This window comes from Anser anser, assembly GCF_964211835.1.
Source record: "Anser anser genome assembly, chromosome: 20".
Classification (NCBI taxonomy): Eukaryota; Metazoa; Chordata; class Aves; order Anseriformes; family Anatidae; genus Anser; species Anser anser.
Genome location: NC_139741.1, coordinates 4872741 through 4894787, shown reverse-complemented (window position 1 = coordinate 4894787; position 22047 = coordinate 4872741). Strand labels below are relative to the sequence as shown.

At 44.5% G+C, this 22047-nt stretch overlaps 2 protein-coding genes across 3 annotated transcripts in view; one reads left to right on the top strand and one right to left on the bottom strand.

Moving 5' to 3' along the window:
* Positions 1–9409, bottom strand: part of SSH2 (slingshot protein phosphatase 2) — a 92589-nt gene extending 83180 nt beyond the window's left edge. For both annotated transcript variants that reach the window (XM_083806407.1, XM_083806405.1), the window contains exon 1: positions 9186–9409. Coding sequence is in view for 1 of the 2 variants with exons in the window: in XM_083806405.1 (XP_083662531.1) it covers positions 9186–9248 (63 nt within the window). In the remaining variant the exon portion in view is untranslated. The remainder of the gene's footprint in view (positions 1–9185) is intronic.
* Positions 9410–9477: 68 nt separating this feature from the next.
* The window catches only part of EFCAB5 (EF-hand calcium binding domain 5), a 48323-nt gene continuing 35753 nt past the window's right edge, over positions 9478–22047 (top strand). Inside the window, 6 exon segments of the mRNA XM_083806404.1 lie at positions 9478–10086; positions 14016–14091; positions 14193–14499; positions 17396–17971; positions 21042–21198; positions 21816–21879. Coding sequence (XP_083662530.1) covers positions 17406–17971; positions 21042–21198; positions 21816–21879 — 787 coding nt within the window. The 5' untranslated portion in view covers positions 9478–10086; positions 14016–14091; positions 14193–14499; positions 17396–17405.

The following is a 22047-nucleotide window of genomic DNA, read 5'->3' as shown; positions in this document are numbered from 1 at the left end:
AGATGTTACATAAGAAAAACACTTGTTCAATACACGAATTAAGTCTTTGTTAACCGTGCTGCAATTTTAAAAGGTAAAGGAGAACTCTGCCATTTCAAGGCTTACGCTGCACCCCGGAAGACAAGAATATGGCAGCTAGTTAACTGCTTAACGCCACCTTTCGAAGTGCTATGTTTAAGTGTGAAGCGTCAGCTGAAGAACATGCTCAGATCTGCATCCTTTGGCTATTTTACACCATGCAGGAGGACTGTAGAGAGGAAAACAAACAAAAAAAACCCTGAAATGAACACAACAACAAAAAGAATCAATCTGTATTCCAGAAATGCCGTTACCTTGTCCCCTAGCATTTCCTCCTGCAATTAGGTTTAGCTCCTGCCTGCGGGTCAGAGAGCCGAGCCGCTTCCCTGCCCCGTGCTGCCCTGCGCCAAGCTTCCAGCGTGGCCCCTGGTCCCTACCAGGGTGCTCCCCAGCTCAGCACCGCTGCAGACAAACAGCAGACTCAAAAGGATGCCCGCTGCTGAACAAGTCGTGAGCCACCTCCCGGAGAGCTGCTCACCCTCTGCTCCTAAGCATCAACAGCCACATCCAGAAGGAGCCCTGGTTTTTAATTCCTGGCCGAGCAACGTTTACTCCAAGTAAAGGTCTGGGGCTTTTGGATTTGGATGTCTGGATGATGGCACTCAGCACTCCTAGTAGTATTCCGCAGCTTCAGAAATTTGCAGCAAACTCCAGCTGCAGATGGGTTAACACAAAGGGCTGGTCCTGCCTCGCGCAGAGATTCAGACTACCTCTGAGTACCAAAGCCCTCCTTTGGAAAGCAAAGCGTTTTACACATGCACGGCATATGCCTTATCCCTCCCTCTCATCATCACACCAAAAGGTACAGAGATGAAAAGCCTAAAGTGTTTTTTTTTTTTTCCTTAAGGATCCTAATATACGCGTTTCTCAGATGTTGGCTACTGAAGCTAAACCAAGCCAGCTGAACAAGTCTTAAAAGTTTTCACATTAATGGTAAACGTGATAATTCTGTACATCAAAACAGAAGGGACGTGGTAGCAGCCAGCTGGAGTAACTGGACAACTGCATTCCTTGTGACAGGGCCAGCTTTCCACGCTAAGGATCCACCTCTCAGATATTTAATCCAGTTACAGGCAGAAGACAAAGGGGCTCAGCTCAGCAGCTTCTGCATTTTTGCTAAGGAGGCCTTGAAATCTAAGAAGTAAAAGCAGCGTCCCTCAGCAAGAGCCTTCCTGTGCCATTCTTCCCTATTTCTTTTGTTTCCTACTGAGAGAGGAAAGAAAGGTAAACTCTTGTGTCTGCAACCTGCCCTGACCTGCCTTTGGGGTATCCCGACTCGTACGAGCTAGATGCAGGCCAATGAGCAGAAAACATCACGTACCGGCTGATGCTGCAGGCTGGCCCAAGCCGACTGGGGAGAGAAAACGCGACTCGATGGGACAGAGGAGCCAGGTCAGGGTCTTCTGCCTTTCAGATCCTGCTTTATCTCATCTCAGACTGGTTTCTGGCTCACCTCGCCAGGGTGTGGGCCCTGCAGCAAGCAGCTGGCATCACAATGCCGAGACGACGCCTTGGAACCTACTCCCTGTGCCACTGCTGAGCAGAGGGAAGCGCGGGCACCAAGCTGTCCCCTGAGCTCTGGTATGAGCACAGCGCAGGGACGGGGTGATCTGTGTTAGTTTGAAATAGGCCAGAAGAAATGTCCCGTGTTGGAGTAATCACAGAATATTTAAGTCGTGGCCTTGAGCGCCCCACCAATTTCACCCTGAAACAGCCCACGCCGATGCTGTACCGCCGCTGTTTCATTGAAGCCCGAGCTGAGGGGCCCCTTGGGAGAAGGAGGGCTGGCCCAGCCAAACGCAGGGAGCAGCCGCAAGCAAAATGCATTTCAGCAAGTGCCACGGGCGCTTCATTTACCAAGGCCATAAGAAGTTCACGTCACAGGGCATTTGCCAGGAGTTTCGTGCTTGCTGGCATACACACGGAGGGCGTGCCTCACCATGGAAGCAGCGAGCTGCTGAGCTGGGTGACTCATCCGAGGGCAACGCTTTCTGCCTTCCGACAGGAGAGCAGCCTGCAGTGAGCAGCGCTGATAAGACGCATACTCAGAGCAATTCTATTTGGGCAAAAAGCTACTGACACATCCGAAGCTGCAGGTACAGGAGCCTGCCCAAATGCTAACCGGAACACGCACGGACACCGCGGCATTACACTACCGCACTAAGGCATTTTGCAGGGGGTTCCCAGTGACCCAGTAAATCCATAAAGCCCAATTCAGAAATGCAGAGGTGGTTTGACCCTTCATACCTCTTTTATCCCTTTAAACAGAGCCCTCCAGGGGAACAGCTTCCAGCCAGAATATGAGAAATTGTGTCTCCCTTGTCTAAATCACTCACTACCTGCGGCAGGTATCACCCATTTCTTCCTTTGCTTCCAAAACACCTTCATACAAGACATGAGCTTCTCTGCTGCTGTCCAATAAACCAATTCAAAGCATGCTCTACCAAATCAATGAAACGGAGAGGAGACTTCTTAATTCACAGGCTGAACCCAACAGCTCAGAGCCTTGGAGTAGGCAGACAAGGAGGCTGCTTTCATGGTGCCAGGCCAGTGCACGCAGAGCAAGCAGCAGTCACAGAAGCCTCAAGCTTTAGCACGTACTTCCTCCTAACGGCATCAGCAAGACTCTGATGTGAAGACAGTAAAAGCTTCGAGTCAGCTGAACTCCAGGAATACAAGAGCATTTCTGAAGTCTGCTGTCCAGGCCATCCTTGCAAGGACAGCAGGAGCTTCCAGCACACGGGTCCTGAGAATTGGGCTGCAAAAACTGCCCTCCCCCATCAGCAGGGGGGAGCTGCGCTGCCATACCAGGAGGATGTGGTTTGTTGTGGCTGCAGAACGAAACCTGGAGCTGCAGGCTGTGAGCAGGGGGCAGCTACCCAGAGCTACGCTGCCCAAAGGCTAGCCTCTTTTTTTTTTTTTTAATTTCCCAAGACAGAAGAGTTGCAGTTATGGATCTTTCAGGATTTTATTCCAAGTGAGTTGAAATCCTCCATCACTGCCCCTGCGTGAAGGCAGTCCTCTCAGGTTAAACTTCTTCCAGCAGACTGGTTTTCGAATGGCAGCCTTCATTCAGAGAGCACTCTTCTCTTAAGTAAACGTTTCATTGACTCAGAATAACTGGAGATAGCACGCAGCACCCCCACCCTTTCACCCTTCTTTCATGGCTTTAGCAGCAAGGATCAATAGCAGTCAGATGAGGACTCAGCATTGCAGCCCGTTTGCATTTTCAAGTGACAAATTCCTTGTCAAACAAGAATTTAAGTACAGCTGCAACTCAGGAGGCAACAACTTCAGTGTACTTCCACTCTATCTGTTTCCACGTAACTTCATATTTTGGAAGATGCAACTGAGCTGTGTAGCAGTTTTGTACAAAGTGCCACAAATGGCACCACGTTAAGTACATTAAGAAAAGGCAAAAGGGGTGCAAGGACAAAACTTCCCTCAACCTAAAAAATGGCTGTTTTGGATCAACACTGAAGAACATTGACAAAGTGTTACAAGAAGCCTGACCTTTCTGTTAAAAACAGGTTTCAGCTTCTAGGCAAACTCCCATAGCTTCTGGCTGGACTTCCCTGGTCACGCCAAAAATACTCCAAAGCTGACAACTTGTAAAGCAATGTTCCAGTAAATAAAAACATGGAGAATAGAGGAGAAGGGGCTGCCAACTTTGCAAAAATGTTCCTACGATCCTCACTGAGATTCCAGTTCAGCTTTCCTCATCCTTCTCAACTCCAAATGCTGTCCTCAAGCTAAAAGAGGACCTTGCATTTCACGCAGACCTCCAGGAGAGCCTGCTGTGTGTGTACACGCTAGGCAACAAACCTTCAGGAGAAGGGCTGGCCTGTTGTCACCAGAAGTTTGTCTAAAGCAGGCAGCAGTACATCCTCCAGAGCTGCTGCCTTTGAGAACTTCAGGTACTGCCATAGCTCATTGCAAAGACTGAAAAACATCAGCTGATGAAAAACAGCAAATAAGAGATGACAGCAGCTTTAAATACAAGGCATTTCTAGATTTATTAAATGGTTCATAAGAAACTACTGTTCTCCTAGCTACGCGGCAGTCCCCTCCAAAACGCAGCTCTCCACCACCTTATACAGGCAGAAGTTATCAAGATCTTAACTGAAAAAAAACTTGTACAAGATAGAGACTAGACCTGTCAACGATCAAGTGAGCTCACAATTATCACATTGTTTAACAGCAATCGCAGGACCAGAGGTAGAGAAGCGTTATATTTAGCTTCCCCATAAATAAGTGGGAAAATATTTCCTGCATGTTCCACCAGCACGGAGCTTTCAGACAAAACACGACAGAGACTCCCAACCACATTTGCAGGACTCTGCTTCCTGCTCAAGCTGTTCCTCTGGGATTAAGGAGGGGAAGTCAAACGGTTTATATTTTCATCTGCTTTAAAAACATTTTTTTTTAAACCCTGCATTTTAGAACAATATATGCAGCGTAGCCTCTCTTTCTGGGTCAGTCGCTCCCTTCCATAAAAGCATGTTGTGTCCCTGAGGGTAGGGGAGACGAGTGAACTGCGAGAGGCAGACTGCCTGCCCAGCTTCTTCACTTCCAGAAAGATAAGTGTTAGGCAGAGGAAAGACAGCACTTAAAAGGAATTACAGCTTTTGTTCTGTGCATAAAATTAATTTATAAAGGCAAGTTTCAATCTATTATTCCCCGTTCCACATAATTATCAGAGGTCTTTTGGAAAGCTACAAAGAGCTCAAGAGCCGTTTTTCACTGCTTGCATCACCACGATGACACAGATTTGACGCTAGCCTGGTGACTGACGTTACCCAACAACATCCAGGGCCTTAGATAACAAGGCTCACAAAGGATTTTGAGGCAGGCATCTTTTACCAGCCATTCTCTGCTTTAGCCAGGCTGCTTTCATGCTGCTCGTCCTTAGAGCCGACGATGTGACTGCTGCGCCCACCCTTAGCGACGCAGCGAGCAATAGAGATACCCCGGGTTTGTCAGGGTAAGACTTCTGCAGTTTAACAGCAAGGTATGGTCAGAGATGGTTCATTGCTTAGAGATACAAACAGCCAAATTAACTTAAAACTGACACGTAAACAAGTATCAACAGCTGCCTTGCACAACAATGCACACGCACCACCTGTCCCAGCAAAACAGCCTATTCCCTTTTAAAAGGTTACATTTTACTTAACAATGGTGAGCAATTTTTTTCTGGTTTAAATTTCCAAGCAAAGGTTATATCAAGTTAGACCCACCGTCACTTGACTTCTTCTTGTCCACTATCGTAAGAGTTGCCAAGAGAGCACCCAGACAAAATACGTTTCCATTCTTTGCCACTGAAATGAGAACGCTAGAAGGGACGAACGGGAAAACCCCACCACTTGCACGGCAGGAAATACGGCACAGAGTCAGAGAATCTCAGCCGTGGGGAGGACACAGAGGGGCCAGTTTCTTCAGATCACCCTAGCAGAGCTCTGACTGCAAGCCTGAGGGGCACTTGTGAACGAGGCGTTTTTATTCCCCTGCTTTTGTTGATAAGGAGACCACCGTGCCCATCTGCTGTAACCCAGCTGCGTGTTCCCAGGGCCCTTCTTCTCTTGGACACAAGTCCTCCTTCTCGCAGACAGACGGGAGATCTCCCCTCCCACCTAAAACCAAAACCAGGCAAACAAAAAACACACTACAGACAGAGGAGGAAAAAAAGAAGAAATCTTTTTTTGCAATACAGGATAAACAAAGGGTGCTGACCTGCACCAAGTGGCCTCTCTCTGGCCCCTGGTACCTGCACTTGCAGGGGCGCAGCAGCCCTGCCTTCCACCGCCTTCTGCCCCCACGGTGCTTTGAAGGACAACTGCTCTGCTCTAGAGAGGAAGGTGAAGGCTGCTGTCTTGTGTCTCCAAAGTGGCTGCATAACCAAAGGCCAAAACAAACAGCTAACAGACAGCTGGACTGACAATTAAGGGAATTTCATAAGTCATCAAGTGACCAGAGAGCTGTAAATCTACAGACGGCACCGCATGAACTGTATCTGTCCTGAAATGAATGCCCACGAGATGCTCTACGGCAATGAGAACAGGATAAAGACCTATAAATAAAAGCCATCCAATTTCAGAGCGATTCAGATCAGCTATTCCCCTGAATCCATAAAAGCCAATTATAACTGTTTATAGGGCACGCTTAATGCAAAAATTCGGTTTGAGGACATCAATTTCATCCTTCTCCTTGTCTGAGAAGTTCATCTCTAAAGAACAAAAAATAAAAACCAAGCAATTCAAATGAGAATCCATTTCTGTCTTCAAAATTCTTAGTAACCTGGAAACTGACTTAGACAGAGCCATATGCTTGCACACTTACATACATCTTGCTTGCCCACAAGCCAGAACAGCAAGCTTCCCACAGCCACCAGACAATCTTTCTCCACAGGGTTTCAGGCAGCAAACACTGCTCATCGAAATTATTTAGCAAGATGAACTTCCTTTCAAAGAGATAACTTGGAGATAAGAGTTATCAGCCCGTATAGAAGGAAGCTATCGTCAACGGCTTACAAGAAACTGGTTGAAATAATTTAATATTGAAAGAATCAAGCTCCCATCAACGCGCTCGTCAACAGCGATCCATAAGAACGACGAGCATGGCAAGCTTGCAGGACCAAAGCCTTCACAAGGATTAAAAAGGCAACTGCCCTGTTCACAAGCCCTTTGCTGTCTAGGAAGGGCCATCGTCTGAAATGTTACTGCCATTAAGAAACAACTCAGTGAGAGGAAGATTACACGGAACAGAAGGATGGAGAAACAGCCAGCCCCAGCTATCTAACAAGAGGCTAAAAGGGCAGCCAAACCCCTAACGTGTGGTTAGGAAGTTGTGACAGGAAATGCAGAAGCTGCGAAGTATGCTCAATAGCTGTTGAGGGCAGAATATGATGAATTGCATTTCCACCTTAGACTGCAAAAAAAGAGTCTGAGAAAGAAGAAGTAATTTTGAGAAGCAAAACCAGGCCATGGAAGCAGTCACACACACTTTTGCATTGGGCACTAAGGACTTGGGAAGACCAGCGGCAGAGATTATATCTTAGCACTCTGAGACTGAGGAAGAGAATATAGATAAATGCACTGAAACCTGCATTCGCTGGACTTGTTAGGAGGGAGTTGTTTGTATGTTTAAGAACTACGTAGAACTCAAAAATTGGGACAGATTATTAAAAAAGAAGAAAAAATGTTTTCCTATTATACTGAGTGATTGTAATCAAAAGAAGCATGCGTGGTATCCTGGTCAGGAAATAGACTGGCAGTTCCAGATGGGAAATCCTTACAGAATGCTGCTAATTGCTCCCGTATATTAAATATCTAACACAGAAAAGGGTTATGCATCCAAGTGGAAGAACGAAGGACACCAAGAGAGACCTATTCTCACAACAAGATGTCTTAAATGCAAGAAGTTCATCGAAAAGGAAGAGCAGCGAAGGTAAAGAAGTCAAAAGGAGGAAGCAACCTCTGAAGTAATGTAGCACATTAGTCTACAGCAGAGAAATGCAAGTGGAAATTAATGTGTTGCTAAATAAACATATCTAAGGAGAGACATGGGAGTGAAATAGAAAAAAAAAAGAAAGTGTTCTGACAGCTAAAATGCTGTTGGGGCAGGCAGGACCTGTCAAGTAGTTGATCTAGTTTCAGCAGAGATTACCTAACACAACAAGAAATATTTTTGGAGTAGTTGGCTTTTTTAATCCCCACATGATGGAAGCAACTGGGATTTCACACCCTGTGTCCCCCCCCAACACTTCCAAACCTGACGTAACATCAGTGGGATAATGTATGAGGTTTTTTAAGGAGAAAAGCCAACAGAGAATTAAGCATACAGAAAGTGAAAGCGAGCTTACTATTTTCATTCCCATCCTCAGTTATAATATTAGAAACAAGCTGTGCAGTCGGTAGGCAGCAGCCCAAGGGGTTAACATGCCGGACTGTACAACACAGAGGCACTAAAACAACAGCCTGTCCCAAATTTAAAGAGCATGTAAAGCAAGGAGCCCTCGGAGTCGCCTGCCTCGCTTCCTGATTCAGGGCACTGCTGGGAACATCTCCTGCGTGTTTCACCCAGAGATGTAAAATCTGGTGTTCTGTGTCAGCCTTGGGCTTCACCCAGCCTCTTGAAAATTATATGCAAGATGAAAAAAAAAAATAGAAAGGAAAAAAAAAGAGATATAGAAGTCGCCAAGGGAAGGGCCGCATACTGGAGATACCCAGAGGGTGCTGTCAGATTGAATCACCTCACAGCACCCGTGCCCGACGGTGCCAGCTCGCTGCCCCTCACATATACACACAAAATCAGAATTCAGCCAGGCTGCTTTATTCGGCCAGGCAGAAGGGGGGACAGCACCAACCCAGGGTCCCACCACTCAGGGGGACAGCACCCACCCTCCCTGGGGACAGCTTGTCCAGGTTGAGGGGGGGGGACAGGGGTGACCCAGGCCTCTCCCCTCGCTTGTCACCAGACCACAGCGACCCAAAGGAGGGGGGACCTGAGGAGGATGACTGGGGCCTGAGGGGGCTGACGGGGGGCTTGAGGGGGCGACACGAGGCCTGAGGAGGATGACAGGGGCCTGTGGGGGATGATGAGGGAGCCTGAGGGGAGTGACAGGGGGCTTGAGGGGGGCGACGGGGGGCTAAGGGGGGCGACGGGGGCCTGAGGAGTGTGACGGGGGGGCTGATGGAGGTGACGGGGGGCTGAGGGGGGAGACTGAGGAGGGTGACGGGAGGCTGAGGGGGATGATGAGGGACCCTGAGGGGAGTGACAGGGGGCTTGAGGGGGGCGACCGAGGAGGGTGAAGGGGGCCTGAGGGGGGCGACGAGGGCCTGAGAAGGGTGACAGGGGGCTGAGGAGGGTGAGAGAGGGCTCATGGAGACGACGGGGCGCTGAGGGGGGCGACTGAGGGGGGTGACGGGGGGCTGAGGGGGCGCTGCCCCCGCGGAGCTGTCAGGGCCGGGGGAGGCGGGGGGGGGGGGAGCGCTGAGGTGAGGGGAGGGGGGGGGAGCGCGATCGGTCCGTGCGCATGCGCACCGCCGCCGGCCCCTAACGGCCACCAACGGCCGCGCCGCCCTCAGCGCCCGGCGGGCGGTCGGACTCACCGAGGCGCAGGGGCTGGAGGTGGCGCTGGGGGTTGGCGAGCGCTGCACCGTGACCAGAGCCATCGAGGCGCGGCGGGGCTCCCCGTCCGGCCGGCGGGGGCCTTACTCCATGGCGAGGCGGAGGGAGGGAGGGAGGGAGGGCGGGGAGGGGAGGGGAAGGGAAGGGAGCGGAGGTGGCCGCAGGGGGCAGCAGCTCCGCACCCGCCGACGGCCCGCGGCCGACTGAGGCGCTCCGGGGCTGGGCCGGCCGGGCACAATGCGGCGGCACGGCGCATGCGCCACCTGTCAGCGCGGCACCGCCCCCGGGCCGCGGCGGAGGTTTAACCCGTGCCGTGCCGGCGCGTGAGGGCGGCCTTGTCCCGGCCGCGGGCAGCTGAGGGGAGCCGCAGCTCCGCCTGGCGGCTGCCTCGGCTGGGTTGGGGGAGCCGAGGGAGCTCTGTCAGGGACGGAAGGAGCCTGGAGTTCTTTTTTGTACGTCAGTGGACAACCGCAAGTACCGCAAAGCTAGTCCGATAAGCGTACGTGAGGTTTTAAGCATGAAAATGTCCCCAGAATGAGGCGGTGCCTGGCGGTTTGGGCCCTGAGACAAAGGGCCGAACGCTATCAATGTCATCGATTTAGTTTCAGTCTGGTGCTACCAAATTTGTGGGGAGGTTGGCATGGAGGATCGCGACTGCGATCGAGAATTTCCATGGGCATCTAACAGAAATACTACCTACGACAAACAGAAGCCATTCTGAATATAAAACAGCACAAATTCTTCGTCAGAAATGTGTGTTAGCCCATTATTAGCCCATTTGAAGCACTTGGTTCATCTTATTCTCATTTGCTCCTCAGGTTGACAGGACCGTAGGGGACTCAGACTCATTACCCCAGTATATCTACACACCACAAGACCCACGTAAGTAGCTCTTTAGGCTCTTCCCCCAGTGCCCTGCAGTCAAAATAATTAGCTGGGAGGCTCTGTGCACCCTGGAAGCTGGGCTTTTGCCACAATGAAAAAGTCAGGCTGGCTAATGAGGCATTTTGCCTCCTAGTGGACAAGAGAGGATGGAGGGCAGGCTCAGTAAGCGGGACTAAAATTGAGCATAGAGAGTGAATTGCACAGCAAGCCAGAATCCTCGATGTGAAAGAGTCCAAAACGACCCCCACTGGGACTCCAGCACATGGGGAGAATAAGCAAAAAGCATAGGTAAACAAAGAGTCATTGTCCTGCCTCATACAACCATCATGTTTTTATTTTGAAACACAATATTTATGGAAAGTGTGCTAGCAGTGAACTCTGATTTATGGCACAAAGGTCAAGAAAATGCCTTCCGGATCCCTTTTAAGTTAATATCCCCCATGTTCTAAATATTCCACAACCTCCCAATAAAGCAAGATCTTTTTCTAAGCAGCCTTGTTTGGTCCCTCCCTCCCATTTATTTATTAAACACCTTATCTTTTCTGTGGGGAAACGTGCCAGGCAGATGTGTCTTTGGTGTGTCTATACAGTAGAAATGGATTGGCAAAGGCTATTCCAAAGACGGACATCCTTTTGCGTTTGTAGATAAAGGATCTTCTATGTAAGTTTTGGGAGCAGAAGGACCGCTCTGTGTTTGAGAGTTGCACATACGTGATGAAAGTGTGTATGATTTTTTTCACGTTTTCAAATAATATAGCTAGACCAGTAAGACATACACTCACATACAGTCATGGTTCTCCTAGCTATGTTTTTCTGTCTGATTTATTTTCTCTGAAACTGAAAAAGTGCTTTGTCCCCTGGCACAGCACTTCTTCCTTTCAGTTAAAAAAGATCCTGCATCACTTTGTAGGCCCTTTGCAGAAGGTTTGGGGAACATACGAGGTACAAGATTTTTCTTCTCAACCATATGACAAGAATCTTAATGCTATTCACCTTCCTCTAAAGGATGATATCTACTTTATTGGTTTGTTCCCAGCAAATGGATTCCTGCAAATACAGGGCTGCTTCAAGGCACGTAGCTCGTGTTCTGTTCGGATATGTCTGCGTTGGTACACAGGGTAGGTGGAGGACTACAAGTTGCCAGAGTATTCATGCAAATCCCTCACCTGGGACTGGCGTTTCATTCTGGATTTTGAGAAATAGTAATGTAGGGATTACTATCAAGAAATGATTATTTAAACCAGCTTCCAAATTAGACTCTAGTGTAATATTCAGATATCCTGTAGCTTTTCCAGGTATTTGAACAGTGAACACTTCTAAAATATATTTACCACAAGTAAATAATGGAGTTACTATCTACAGTTAGCTAAAGGTCGAACATATCAGTTATTAACTACAATAATCACAGATCGCAATGGTTCTTTGAGCTATTAGAAAGGTATAATTTGTATGTGCAATGTTTTGTAGCAGCAGAATTTAAATGTGAAGGAGGCGGCTGGCTACAAGCAGATGCATTCTGATTGACAAGAGCGATTAGAGGGCAGCCTGTGGTCACAGCATCATGGCTGGTACATAAAGGAGACTGGAAGCCTGTGGCCAAATTCTCCCCTGTGCTGAAAGCACTGTGGTCAGCACCTGGACCTCTAGCCCAGCGTATCATCTGAAGGATGTGAAGCTACACACTGTCTGTTTTTGTATGCATTTCTGAAACTGTCTATTTTCTTTCTTTAATGTACTGCAAACATTTCTCTGGCTAACGCAACTTATTATTACTACGTGTCAGGGCTTTTATTGCATAATCTTGGCATCAGCTGCAACAGGCAACAGAATGCTTCCAAAATGTATCTTAAACAGAAAAACAGAAAAAAAAAAGATAGAAGAGGCAATTCCAGCAAAACATCTGTGATGACATACTCAGTCCATTATTTTGTCAACAGTGCAAGTATTTGATGGCATAATAAAAGGATACACTTTGCTTAGCAAAAACATTAAGAGATAGCAGCCAAGTTAAATAAGGTGCGATTAAGGGTTTGCTTAACCCACAGGATTCCATTTCCAGAAAAATAAAAACAGAACCACTCAGATCCCTCTTTGCAAATTCTATTTGCATTGTCTTGTCTGGAGGTTAGAAAAAATCACTGTAGAAAAGGGAGAGTATTTTTTAATAGATGTTCCATACCTTCCCCCCCAGGAAAAGAGACATGTAGGTTGATCATAATAGCAACAAAATTCTGAACTGCAAAGGGGGAAAGTCAAGTCCACCTAAGAGAAGAGATAACAGGACTTAATCACATGCAACCTGAAAAAAAAATAGAAAAAAAATGCACAGTTTTTTTAGAAAAAAAAAGTGCACAGTTCAATTTAAAGCTTCATTTTAAATTATTCCTGTGCATCAATTTTCTGCTTCATTTTATTGACATAATCAATGCTATATTTGAATGCACCTTGGAAATACACTGCAATAAGCATATTTCCTTCTTTTGTTCAAATCTTAATAGCAGAAGAATTATATTACAGTATTTTCCACGCTAAATTTGATTTTTTTTTGTGCTTTGTTTCCTCTCTGCAAGCAAATACTGAATTCAAAAATCAAGTCAGTGTTGTAGTGTCCGCAGTTGCAGGCTTGGCAGTCCAGTGATATTTGAGAGTGTCCAGAAGAAACATTTTTTCAGTGGGATGCTTATCACAGATGGCCAAAGGTGTCTATAGAAGTTACAGCCATACAAATGTTTCTGAAATACGCACAGGTGGATAAAGGAAAATAAATGTTGCTGAGTACAAACACCAGGAATTTCTATAATGGAAAAGAAAGTATAAAAAGAAAATAAAAATTGAGGCTTTTGACTGTTCTCTAAAGTACAATTGTTATTGTCATTTCTGAGCAAATTCCCTCCTGTGTAAAGAGTCTGTACACAGCATGTGTACTTTCTAACTTCCATGGCAGGTTTTAGGAACAAAACTAAGTATATTTCTTTTTAAGTGCAGCTTAGATATTTTACTAAGTTCATGTTGGGACGCTGGGTGCGTGTCACTTACAGCTATTTCCAATTCCAGAGGGTTTTACAAATTAAATAATATTTACTTTAGTATTGTGGGTTCTGTATCAAGTAACGAGTGACTTGATGAAAATAAAAGAGCGAATGACATTTTTGGTTCTGAAATTAAAACTCTAGTTCCCAGTTCTGTATCAAGTAACGAGTGACTTGATGAAAATAAAAGAGCGAATGACATTTTTGGTTCTGAAATTAAAACTCTAGTTCCCAAACTGGACAAGAAATGTGACTCTGACAGTAACTGCATCAGATTTTGGGAAAAAAAAATCTGTTATTTATATTAAAGCTCCTCGTTATGTTTTGTAACATGTTCAGCTGCCCCATAAAATGGAGACTAATACTCTTACTAGAGGATAGGGACCAGTGCAGCTGTTCCAGTGACGATACCATGAAGTCACAGTTCAGAGTTTTCATGCTGGTAGATAATCCAAAGATCAAGCTTCTTCCAATGTAAAATACAGCAAAAGAAATAGCATTAGATAAACCTCATTTCCTGGCAGAAATTGCCGTAAATTTCTCTGTTGGAAATCCTGCATAACACGAATGAAATCACTGAACAGACACCTGATTACGTGGGTATATACAAACGAGTGCAGAATGGCTGTTCCTAGACGTTATTTTCTCTTCCTTTCTCCTTCCCCTGTGTTGCATATTCTTCATGAATATAAAAGAAATTATTAAAGGTGATTCATTAAATCCCTTTAGATTCTGGTTTAAAGGCGGTCTAACAAAATGGCATTATAAACTTCCCCCTTTTTAGTGCTGTACATGACTTTCCCACTAGGCTGCTTCAAAGTGGTACAAAAGGAGAACCTGAAAATGTCTTTAAATTGAGTTTGTAATTCATGTGTGTTTTGGTTTTTTTTCTTTTAGATTCTCCTGTCTGGTTAATACCGTCCTCAGTTTAGCTCGTAAGGGACTTTCAACAGTTTTGGACTTGAACCTGGAGGTAAACCTTCTATCACTGGGCACCTGTGGTTTCCCTCTGACTATTGGTGCTCTTAATATTGCCTGTTGCTATTCTTAGTCTTTATTTTATTTTATTTTCAGTCACGTGACACAACGAGCTAAGTTCAGTACAGAAGAGTGTGCTGGCCTGCCAAAGCCAAAAGACAACCTACGGCAATTCCAAGTCGTGGATGAGACATAGCAACCTTTGGGATTATTGCTTAGCAACTGCAAACACAGAGAGGAGTAAAACTCACAGCCCGGCTCCGCAGCAGGTCTGAGAAATCCCTAATTCACTTTAAGATTTTTAATGCCTGAGAACAGATGGGCATATATTAAATTCCTATTCATTTGCAAAGCCACTCTGAAACCAGGAGGAATAAGATCTATTTTGATACCTGCTCCAAAGGTAAGAAAACCAGTTCTTTAGAGCGTCAGAAAGCAAAAGAGAAAGTCTTTGTTTAATTTTAATTTTAATTGAAAAGAAAATCAGATGTGAAAAGGGTATCAGGCTCCTTGTGGTTGGTGAGGTAAACATGCTCTACGAAGAACTTTAGGGAAAGGCAAAACTATTCCTGAGCAATAGAGGGTCAAAGAGATTGGAGTCTGTTTTTGAAAGGACTTTGGAACTCCAACATCTCCAAAATATTTTCCTAGACAAATTTTAGTCTTACCTGGCCCTATCCCACCCATCAAAATGCTCTAACAGAATAACAATGAAACCATAAAAATCTTATTTATGAGCAGATTTGTTTTTTTGTACAGAAGACGGAGAGATAATCATTTTGTACCTGCAGGGTTTACAGCAAGAATATTTCTCTCATAGAAAAGGAGCCAGGAAAGTGGCATCCTACTAAATAATGAAAAGCTCATCTTGCCTTCAGCTTGAACAAAGACTTACAGGAAACCTAATATCACATTTCAAATTTCATGGGTGTTCCTAAAGCTTGTGTCTCTGCACTGTGCTTACTTTTATTTGGACAATCAAGCCTCCACTTGGGAACGTCATAGAACTTGAGAGCTCTATATATTATGGGCCAAATTCTCAACAGATGTAAATCAGCATTGAAATTTATGAGCCGAAGTTGTCTTACACAAACTGGAGGTTTGTCCCTGCTATCACTGATAAATTCCAAGTTTTAGGGCCTGATTCTAGCACCCGTTTGTTGTTTATTTTAACAGTTACGTGCTGTGTGTATGCTCTTCCACACCCTCGTAGCCTGATTTATCTGCTGTACATGAAAGTAGTCGTCATAGTTCTGTGTGCCCTGCTTCCACTCTTGGAGATATGCCAATCCTGTGGAATTAAGATAGAGCAGTAGCATTTAGGTTTTTCTGTTGTTGTTCAGAAACAGAGGCACTTCATAAACATACGCTAATCCTCAAAATCTTACTAACAAATAGTTCAGAGCAGTGTAGAAAATATGTTCATCGTCATTCAGAATAAGCCACCTCCTAAAGCAGAGTGCAATTGTCACTTTAACGTTGCACAGAAACTGCAGAAAGGTTTCATAAAGGATGTTCAAAAATAACATGAGTATTTGAATCTGCAAGAATAGTTTATTTTGGCACAAAAAAAAAAAAGTTTGATTTGGAATGTGACCAGAATGTTTGTTTAACAGCCTGCTTTGAACCAGAAAGAGTCTGGTTTTAAAGCTTATTGAAAGAAAGTCACCTAAGCAAGGAACAATTTGACAGGGTTGACAGGTTTCCTTTTCTGCCATTATAAATCTAAACTGTACAGTTCATGTCCTTCAGTGCAAAACCAGCCACCATTCTTCCAATACTGTTTGAGTCACGCAGGCAGCTTGATCCATAAATCTATCTCACTTCCCAACAGGTAATGCTTATTACAAACAAATTACCAGAAGATGCCAACAATCCCATCTAGAAAACAGACAGAGAAATTTAATGCTGTAAAGCATCCTATGTATCTGAGCAATATTTGGATTCAAACAATGGTTATGAACCAGAAGGTCATCGTATTAGTAATTACATTTGTGTTCCTGGAGGGCTTTAGTTCACATTTACGCAGTCTCTAGAAGGCTAAGCTCTCTTCAGAACAGCTACAAATGCTTAAATATGAATAGCAGAACATAGCGAAAGCAATGTTATTTCTATGGATACCGGGAGGCCTTAGTGAAAAGCACTTTTAAATAAGAGCTGGAAAAGAATAGTGTGGCAGCAAGTTCAGAGCAGAGTTTCATCTTTGATTTGGAAGGGCCTTAGTCAGGCTCTCTATTAATGTCACCGTTCCCTTGCTGTTGTTTAGCACTGAGCTGCTTTTTTTTCACAGCATGCTGGTGATTTTTCATGCAGTAAATCAAGCGGGTTCTGCTCACATTCTGCTCCATTACATCTGTGTAAGTTCCATTGTAGATGCAGACAGTTATGTATGGAGACGTATAGCAAGAGTTTTTAAATTGTGCCTTGTGAGCAATTCCATTTCTGCCTGGTATTTCACAGTATTAACATTTTGAGAAGAAAACAGTGTAGAGTGGGAAACTAAAGGGAGATCTCAGCAACTCTCAGTAGGTCTTTTACAAAATGATCTACAGATTATGTGTTTGTGAACAGTTTAGTTTCAGAGTTCATAGTGTAGTTTCCCTTTCTGTAGAAACTCTGCTGACCCATATATTTGTGTCCTGGTACATTAACAAAATGTCCAGAAGAAAAGCAGTTGCAAAAGTTGAAATTGAGTAGCCTATGGTACAGGCTTCCTCAGGATTTCTCACAGCTGCGGAAACCATGAAGAGTAAGTGGTAATTGAGGAGAGCAGAAGGTGGTGTGGAGATAGAGAAATCTTGCTCCTAGGTATCTGTTTTCCATGGCTTGCTTCCTCTGTCTCATATCCACTGGAGCTCCTCTCAGCATGTGAAGGGCCCTAAACAGAGATAATGATATTAGGGGTAAGAGGAATCCGCTGGTGTGAACTGGGGGGCAAGACTTCTGAGCACTGTTCACCACTTGGTTTCTGACTCTCTAAGTGACCTGGAATTAATCACTTCTCTACCGTGTCTCTGTTTTTTTTTTCTCCCATAAAAGAGGATCACAGTTATGTAGTTGCTCTGTCCCCAAGGCGTGTTGTGATACATAATTAATCTTTATAAATCATTTACTAATCTTTGAAGTAAAGGGGCTGTACTTGTTTAAGAGTACAAAGCAGCAGTAAGAGAATAAAATAGGCACGTAGGAAAAGAATATTGGTTAATTCCTAGCTATAAACTTTCTTCCTGTGTCATCTGCTAGGCCACTGCTGTATCTTTTGGCATTATATAACATACTTCTTTTGTTCTTTGTCACAGTCACTGACAAATGGCTGCTCAGCCGGAAGAAGCAGCCCAAACTGCAGGTCTAAAACATCCCAGACTTGTAAGTAAGGATATGACTGCCACAGAAATGAAGAGAAATCAAGGGAGTGATGAGCTGCCATGTCGTAGTAATTGTGCTCCGTGGAAAGAGTGCTTTTATGAAAAGGTACAGCAGAGGTCTCTGAATCTGCAGGAGAAAAAGGTGAAGATGATTCAGGCACAAAAGGCAAAAGAAGAAAAGGTAAAAAGGAGAGAAGCCTGTGACTGGCTGTGCAGAGAGTGGTTCAGTGATGAGAAGGAGTCACTGGATACTCGCACCTATTTGCTTGACAAACTCCTACCTACGTTAATCCCAGGAGTGGAAAAGCTGTTAATGCAAGTGGAAAGAAAGAATGTGCTTGTACCAGACAAAGAACCAACCAAATTTGACCCCATTACATTTCTTGGAGAATATCTGATGAGACATAACCCTCAGTATGATATTTCTACAAAGCCAGGCCCCTACCTGAGAGGAATGAAGATGGTCACAGAGGAGCTGAAAACTGAAATGGCAGACACAGCACCAGAGAGGTGAGAGAGTTGAAAGTGTGGCTGGTCACAAGACTAGAGCTGGGTCCTGGTCTCTGTTTTACAAAAGGCATGGCATGGCTGCAGTCTGGTTGGCAAAGTGTCAAACAAAATGAACTTTGTGCAGTACAGTGCCAGAGATGGTAATTGCCTCCTTCTTAAAACTTGAGAAGCAGGGCAATCACCAGAACGCCACACACAATGAAGCAGTAGTCATTCTTGTTTAAGGCTATATTCTGCCCTTCGTGACTGTGTAATTCCAATTCAGACCCTATCTTAATGACATATGTGAAATGCAAACTACTTGCAAACCAGTCTGGGTTAGCAACAGGAGCTCTTTAGGTGTGGTGTTGGTATCAAAGGTCTAAGGACTCTTCACACTGTTTCCTCCATGTTCTTCCAAACTTAATAAAAGGTGACCTCTTTTTCTCCTTCAAGATGATTTTGCTCAACCAAACCAAGAGCAATGTTGTCACATGGCATAGTAGCTGGCACATGATAGAAACTCTTTTCTCATAAGGTTTTTACTTTAGGTTTTCATTTCAGATCCTTTTTTCCCTTTAAAGTAGAAAGTGTTTTGTATTTTATTACGTTGCTTACTTGTGGGGTGTAGTCTAGGCTGCTTGGTTTAGTACAATATTAATGGATATTGAAAGAGGGTTGTATGGCATCTTACAATATGCTCACGTCAAAATGTGAGTGCATCAGGTGAGCAATAATGCGGTCATTTTAATTGCTTTATTCAGAAAAATATAGAAGTGAACATTTGTATTTGTAGATGACCCAGAGATGATTGTAAATGATATCAAAGTCACTCGTTACTACTAGGTCACTCTCTAGCTGTCTGTACTGTAATGACTGCAATGACTCCTATACAAATGGCTGTCTCATCTATTTGCATGAATGCTACATACAGCTTGAAAATTGGTTTCAGGGTTTCAGTGTGAGGAATTAGGGAAGTAAAATGTTGATGTGACTTATTCATAGACTCTAAATGAAGATAATTGATGTTCCCAGTATTATAATGAATCACAGAATCGTTCAGGTTGGAAAAGGCCTCCAAGATCATCTGGTCCAACCTTTAACCTAGTACTGACAAATCCACCACTAAGCCATGCTACTAAGTTCTACATCTGCACATTTCTTGAAGACCTCCAGGGATGGTGACTCAACCACTTTCCTAGGCAGCCTATTCCAATGCCTCACAACCCTTTCAGTAAAGAAATTTCTACTAATATCCAACCTAAACCTCCCCTGGAGCAACCTGAGGCCATTTCCCCTCATCTTATCCCACAGGTTATAAAAGAATATGTTAAATATCTATCTATACCTCTGAGTCTGTCTCCCTACATTTCTAGTCCACATCAATTATAGCTCTTAGGAATATGCCCTGTATGAATTCAGCTAAAGCAGTATAGTAAGTGAATTTTGTGCAGTCACTTACCCCCTTTTTCCCCACAGATAGAAATAAATATAACTGACTGATCATGGTCAGTGTGAGATAGCCCAGCTTTTTGTCTTTTCTTCATAAACAGACCTACAACAGCATAACCAGAGCTGGTAAAAGATTTTCAAAAGTTTTTTTTTGTTTGTTTGTTTGTTTTTCATTGTGAATCAGAGCTTATTTCTGGAGAGGTTAGATTTTCCTGTAGAATAAAAAGTGTTGGCTGCCCATGACATGTCTTGGCTTATCTTGTTAGGTTCGTGTTGGCATTTGGAGACAGGTTCTCTGTAGCTATGGAAGCTCCAGAACTGCTGCACAGGAAGTGTCTTTCAAGGGCTGTAGAAATCAGTCTCTTCGCAGGCAGTGCTGCCAAGGGGGTTTATGTAGCCATAGCTGTAGCAGGGTTGGCATATCGGCTGGTAGTAGCATCGTGGGATTTGCATTCTCAGTAGCTCAGGATTTACATGTTTGTGATGGCTGTGTTGTGGAATTTGCATAGGATTTTCAAACGGCAGCAGCACAGAGGATTTTACTGACTCCATGTAGCACTGAGACTCCTAACGAGAGTCACTGGCTTTCCAAGCAGGAAGAAAACGTTAAAAGAGAAATGCCAGTCTGGGCTCAAAATCTCTCACATAAGCACCAGAAAAATGAAGAGGGAAATTCTGTCCCCAGTGAAACTCCTGGAAGCCTTGGCATTACCTTCAGCAAAGGCAGGATTTCACCGCAGATTCGTATTTAAAGTTTACCAATCCTTTCTCAGGCTTCCTCCAGCCTCTCCTTAACTACAACCTGAGTGGGAGACAAGGAATGAGGGAGAACAGATGGGAGAAACTCCTGATCTAAATAGATTGATACCTGAAGCAGAGACTTTATTTTGTCCGGGGCTGGTAGTCCTTCAGTCTGAGTCACCCATCCTTGTGTGGGAGTTAGGCGGCTGTCTTCCTGAAGGAACATGTTTCGTTCTGCGGTGAGAAGTTACCCTCGCTGCAGAAATTTCGTTGAACATTGTTCTCTGCCAGTGAAGTGCTTGTGTGAAACGCTACTTAGGCACTGAGACAAACGCATGCTGATGCAATTTTGTTGGTAAATGAAGTGAGGCAAAATTAGGCACCTCTGTTCCTGCTAAAATTGAAAGAAAATTGAAAGACATCTATACAATGTATGATTAATGCCGTTATAAATGTCTGCAAGCACTGATGGTAAAATTTATCACTGTTGAAGCTACATAAACTAGAAGAGCTGTACAGATCATTTTCCCCTAAATGTCAACTGTGTACTCTACGAGGGGCTTTTTCTACAAGCACGTATCTGATACTCAGAAGTTATTTCTTCAGATTCATAGTTACACTAGATTTCAGGAGATTATATATGTCAGGATATAAATATTTTCATCTCAGAGCTGCCCTCTGAAAACACAGATCACTAGCCTCTAGTTCAGTAACAACACTAGTAATTTTGTGCCCCAAATATCAAGTACAGCTTTGGAGAAAAGTGTGCTTTTGCTAAAAGGACAAGAGTTTCAGTAAGATATTTCCTTTCTTTTTGTTCTTCAGGAGAGGCTTGATCTAGCTTACTAAAGCTGGTTTATGTTGGTATTGTTCTAAGTCATATGCCTATGTCCTACAGGCTGGCCAGGATGAAGGCTGAGGCAAAGACCAAACGTAAGGAAAGGAAACAGGTGGAAAATATGGAGTCTGAGCAGAAAGAGATGAGGAAGGAGGCGCTGGCAATTCAGTTCAAAGAGTGGACAGTGGATATCAGTGGCAGAATACCAGTTGCACTGGTAACTAGGGTTGATCCTTGTTAACACTGCTGTGGTTGTTCCAGACAGGAGGAAAAGGAAATCTGGGCAGTCTGCCCTGGAATGGCAGCAGTGGAGCAGAAGGGTGGGTAACGGCTCTGACATCCCCTGAAATCAGGGTGCAGGTCAGTGTGTACCACAGCTTTACCAAGCTGATTCCTCCTGAGCATGTGGAAGGCTTGCAATGTGTTCTCCACAGAGGTCCTGGATAAATGGATGGTGAGGTACTTGGACACTCCCGAGGTTGCTGGATACATAACTTTATCTCTGGATGTCCCTCTGTGCAGCTGGTTATCCTTCAGAATCCCCTTAAAAGATCTGGGGCAGCCAGTTTTGCTCGCCTGTGGCCCCAGTTAAATCTTCTTTCTAGCCCCAAGACTCACAGAAATTGACAGTGCATCTTTCTTAAAAGTCACACAAGTCCCCTAGGAATTGTCCGATGGTTACATAGAGCATGACATAGACAAAGTCTACATTTAACAGGACCTACTTGTTTGTGGTAAGAAGTGTGATTGTCCCACATGACTGGTTATTCAGCACGATTTACTTTAGTATTTGTCTGCATGAAACAGGCCTTTGACTGTTACCTTGATTTGTAGATTCAGAGTGCACTGAGGTCTTTCCTGGATGTCGTTGCTTCTGCTCCCATGGATGTGAGAGAAGGTAAATTTTTGATGTGTCTTTCTTCTTTAGTTTTATTTCTGTGGCCTGAATTCTAATGCAAACTGAGCAAACAATGAATGAATTTGATAATTGACAAAGAATCTGTAAGGGTAGTTACACCAGGTAGTATATTAATCAAAAATCTTGAGACAGATTGGAAAGAGACTG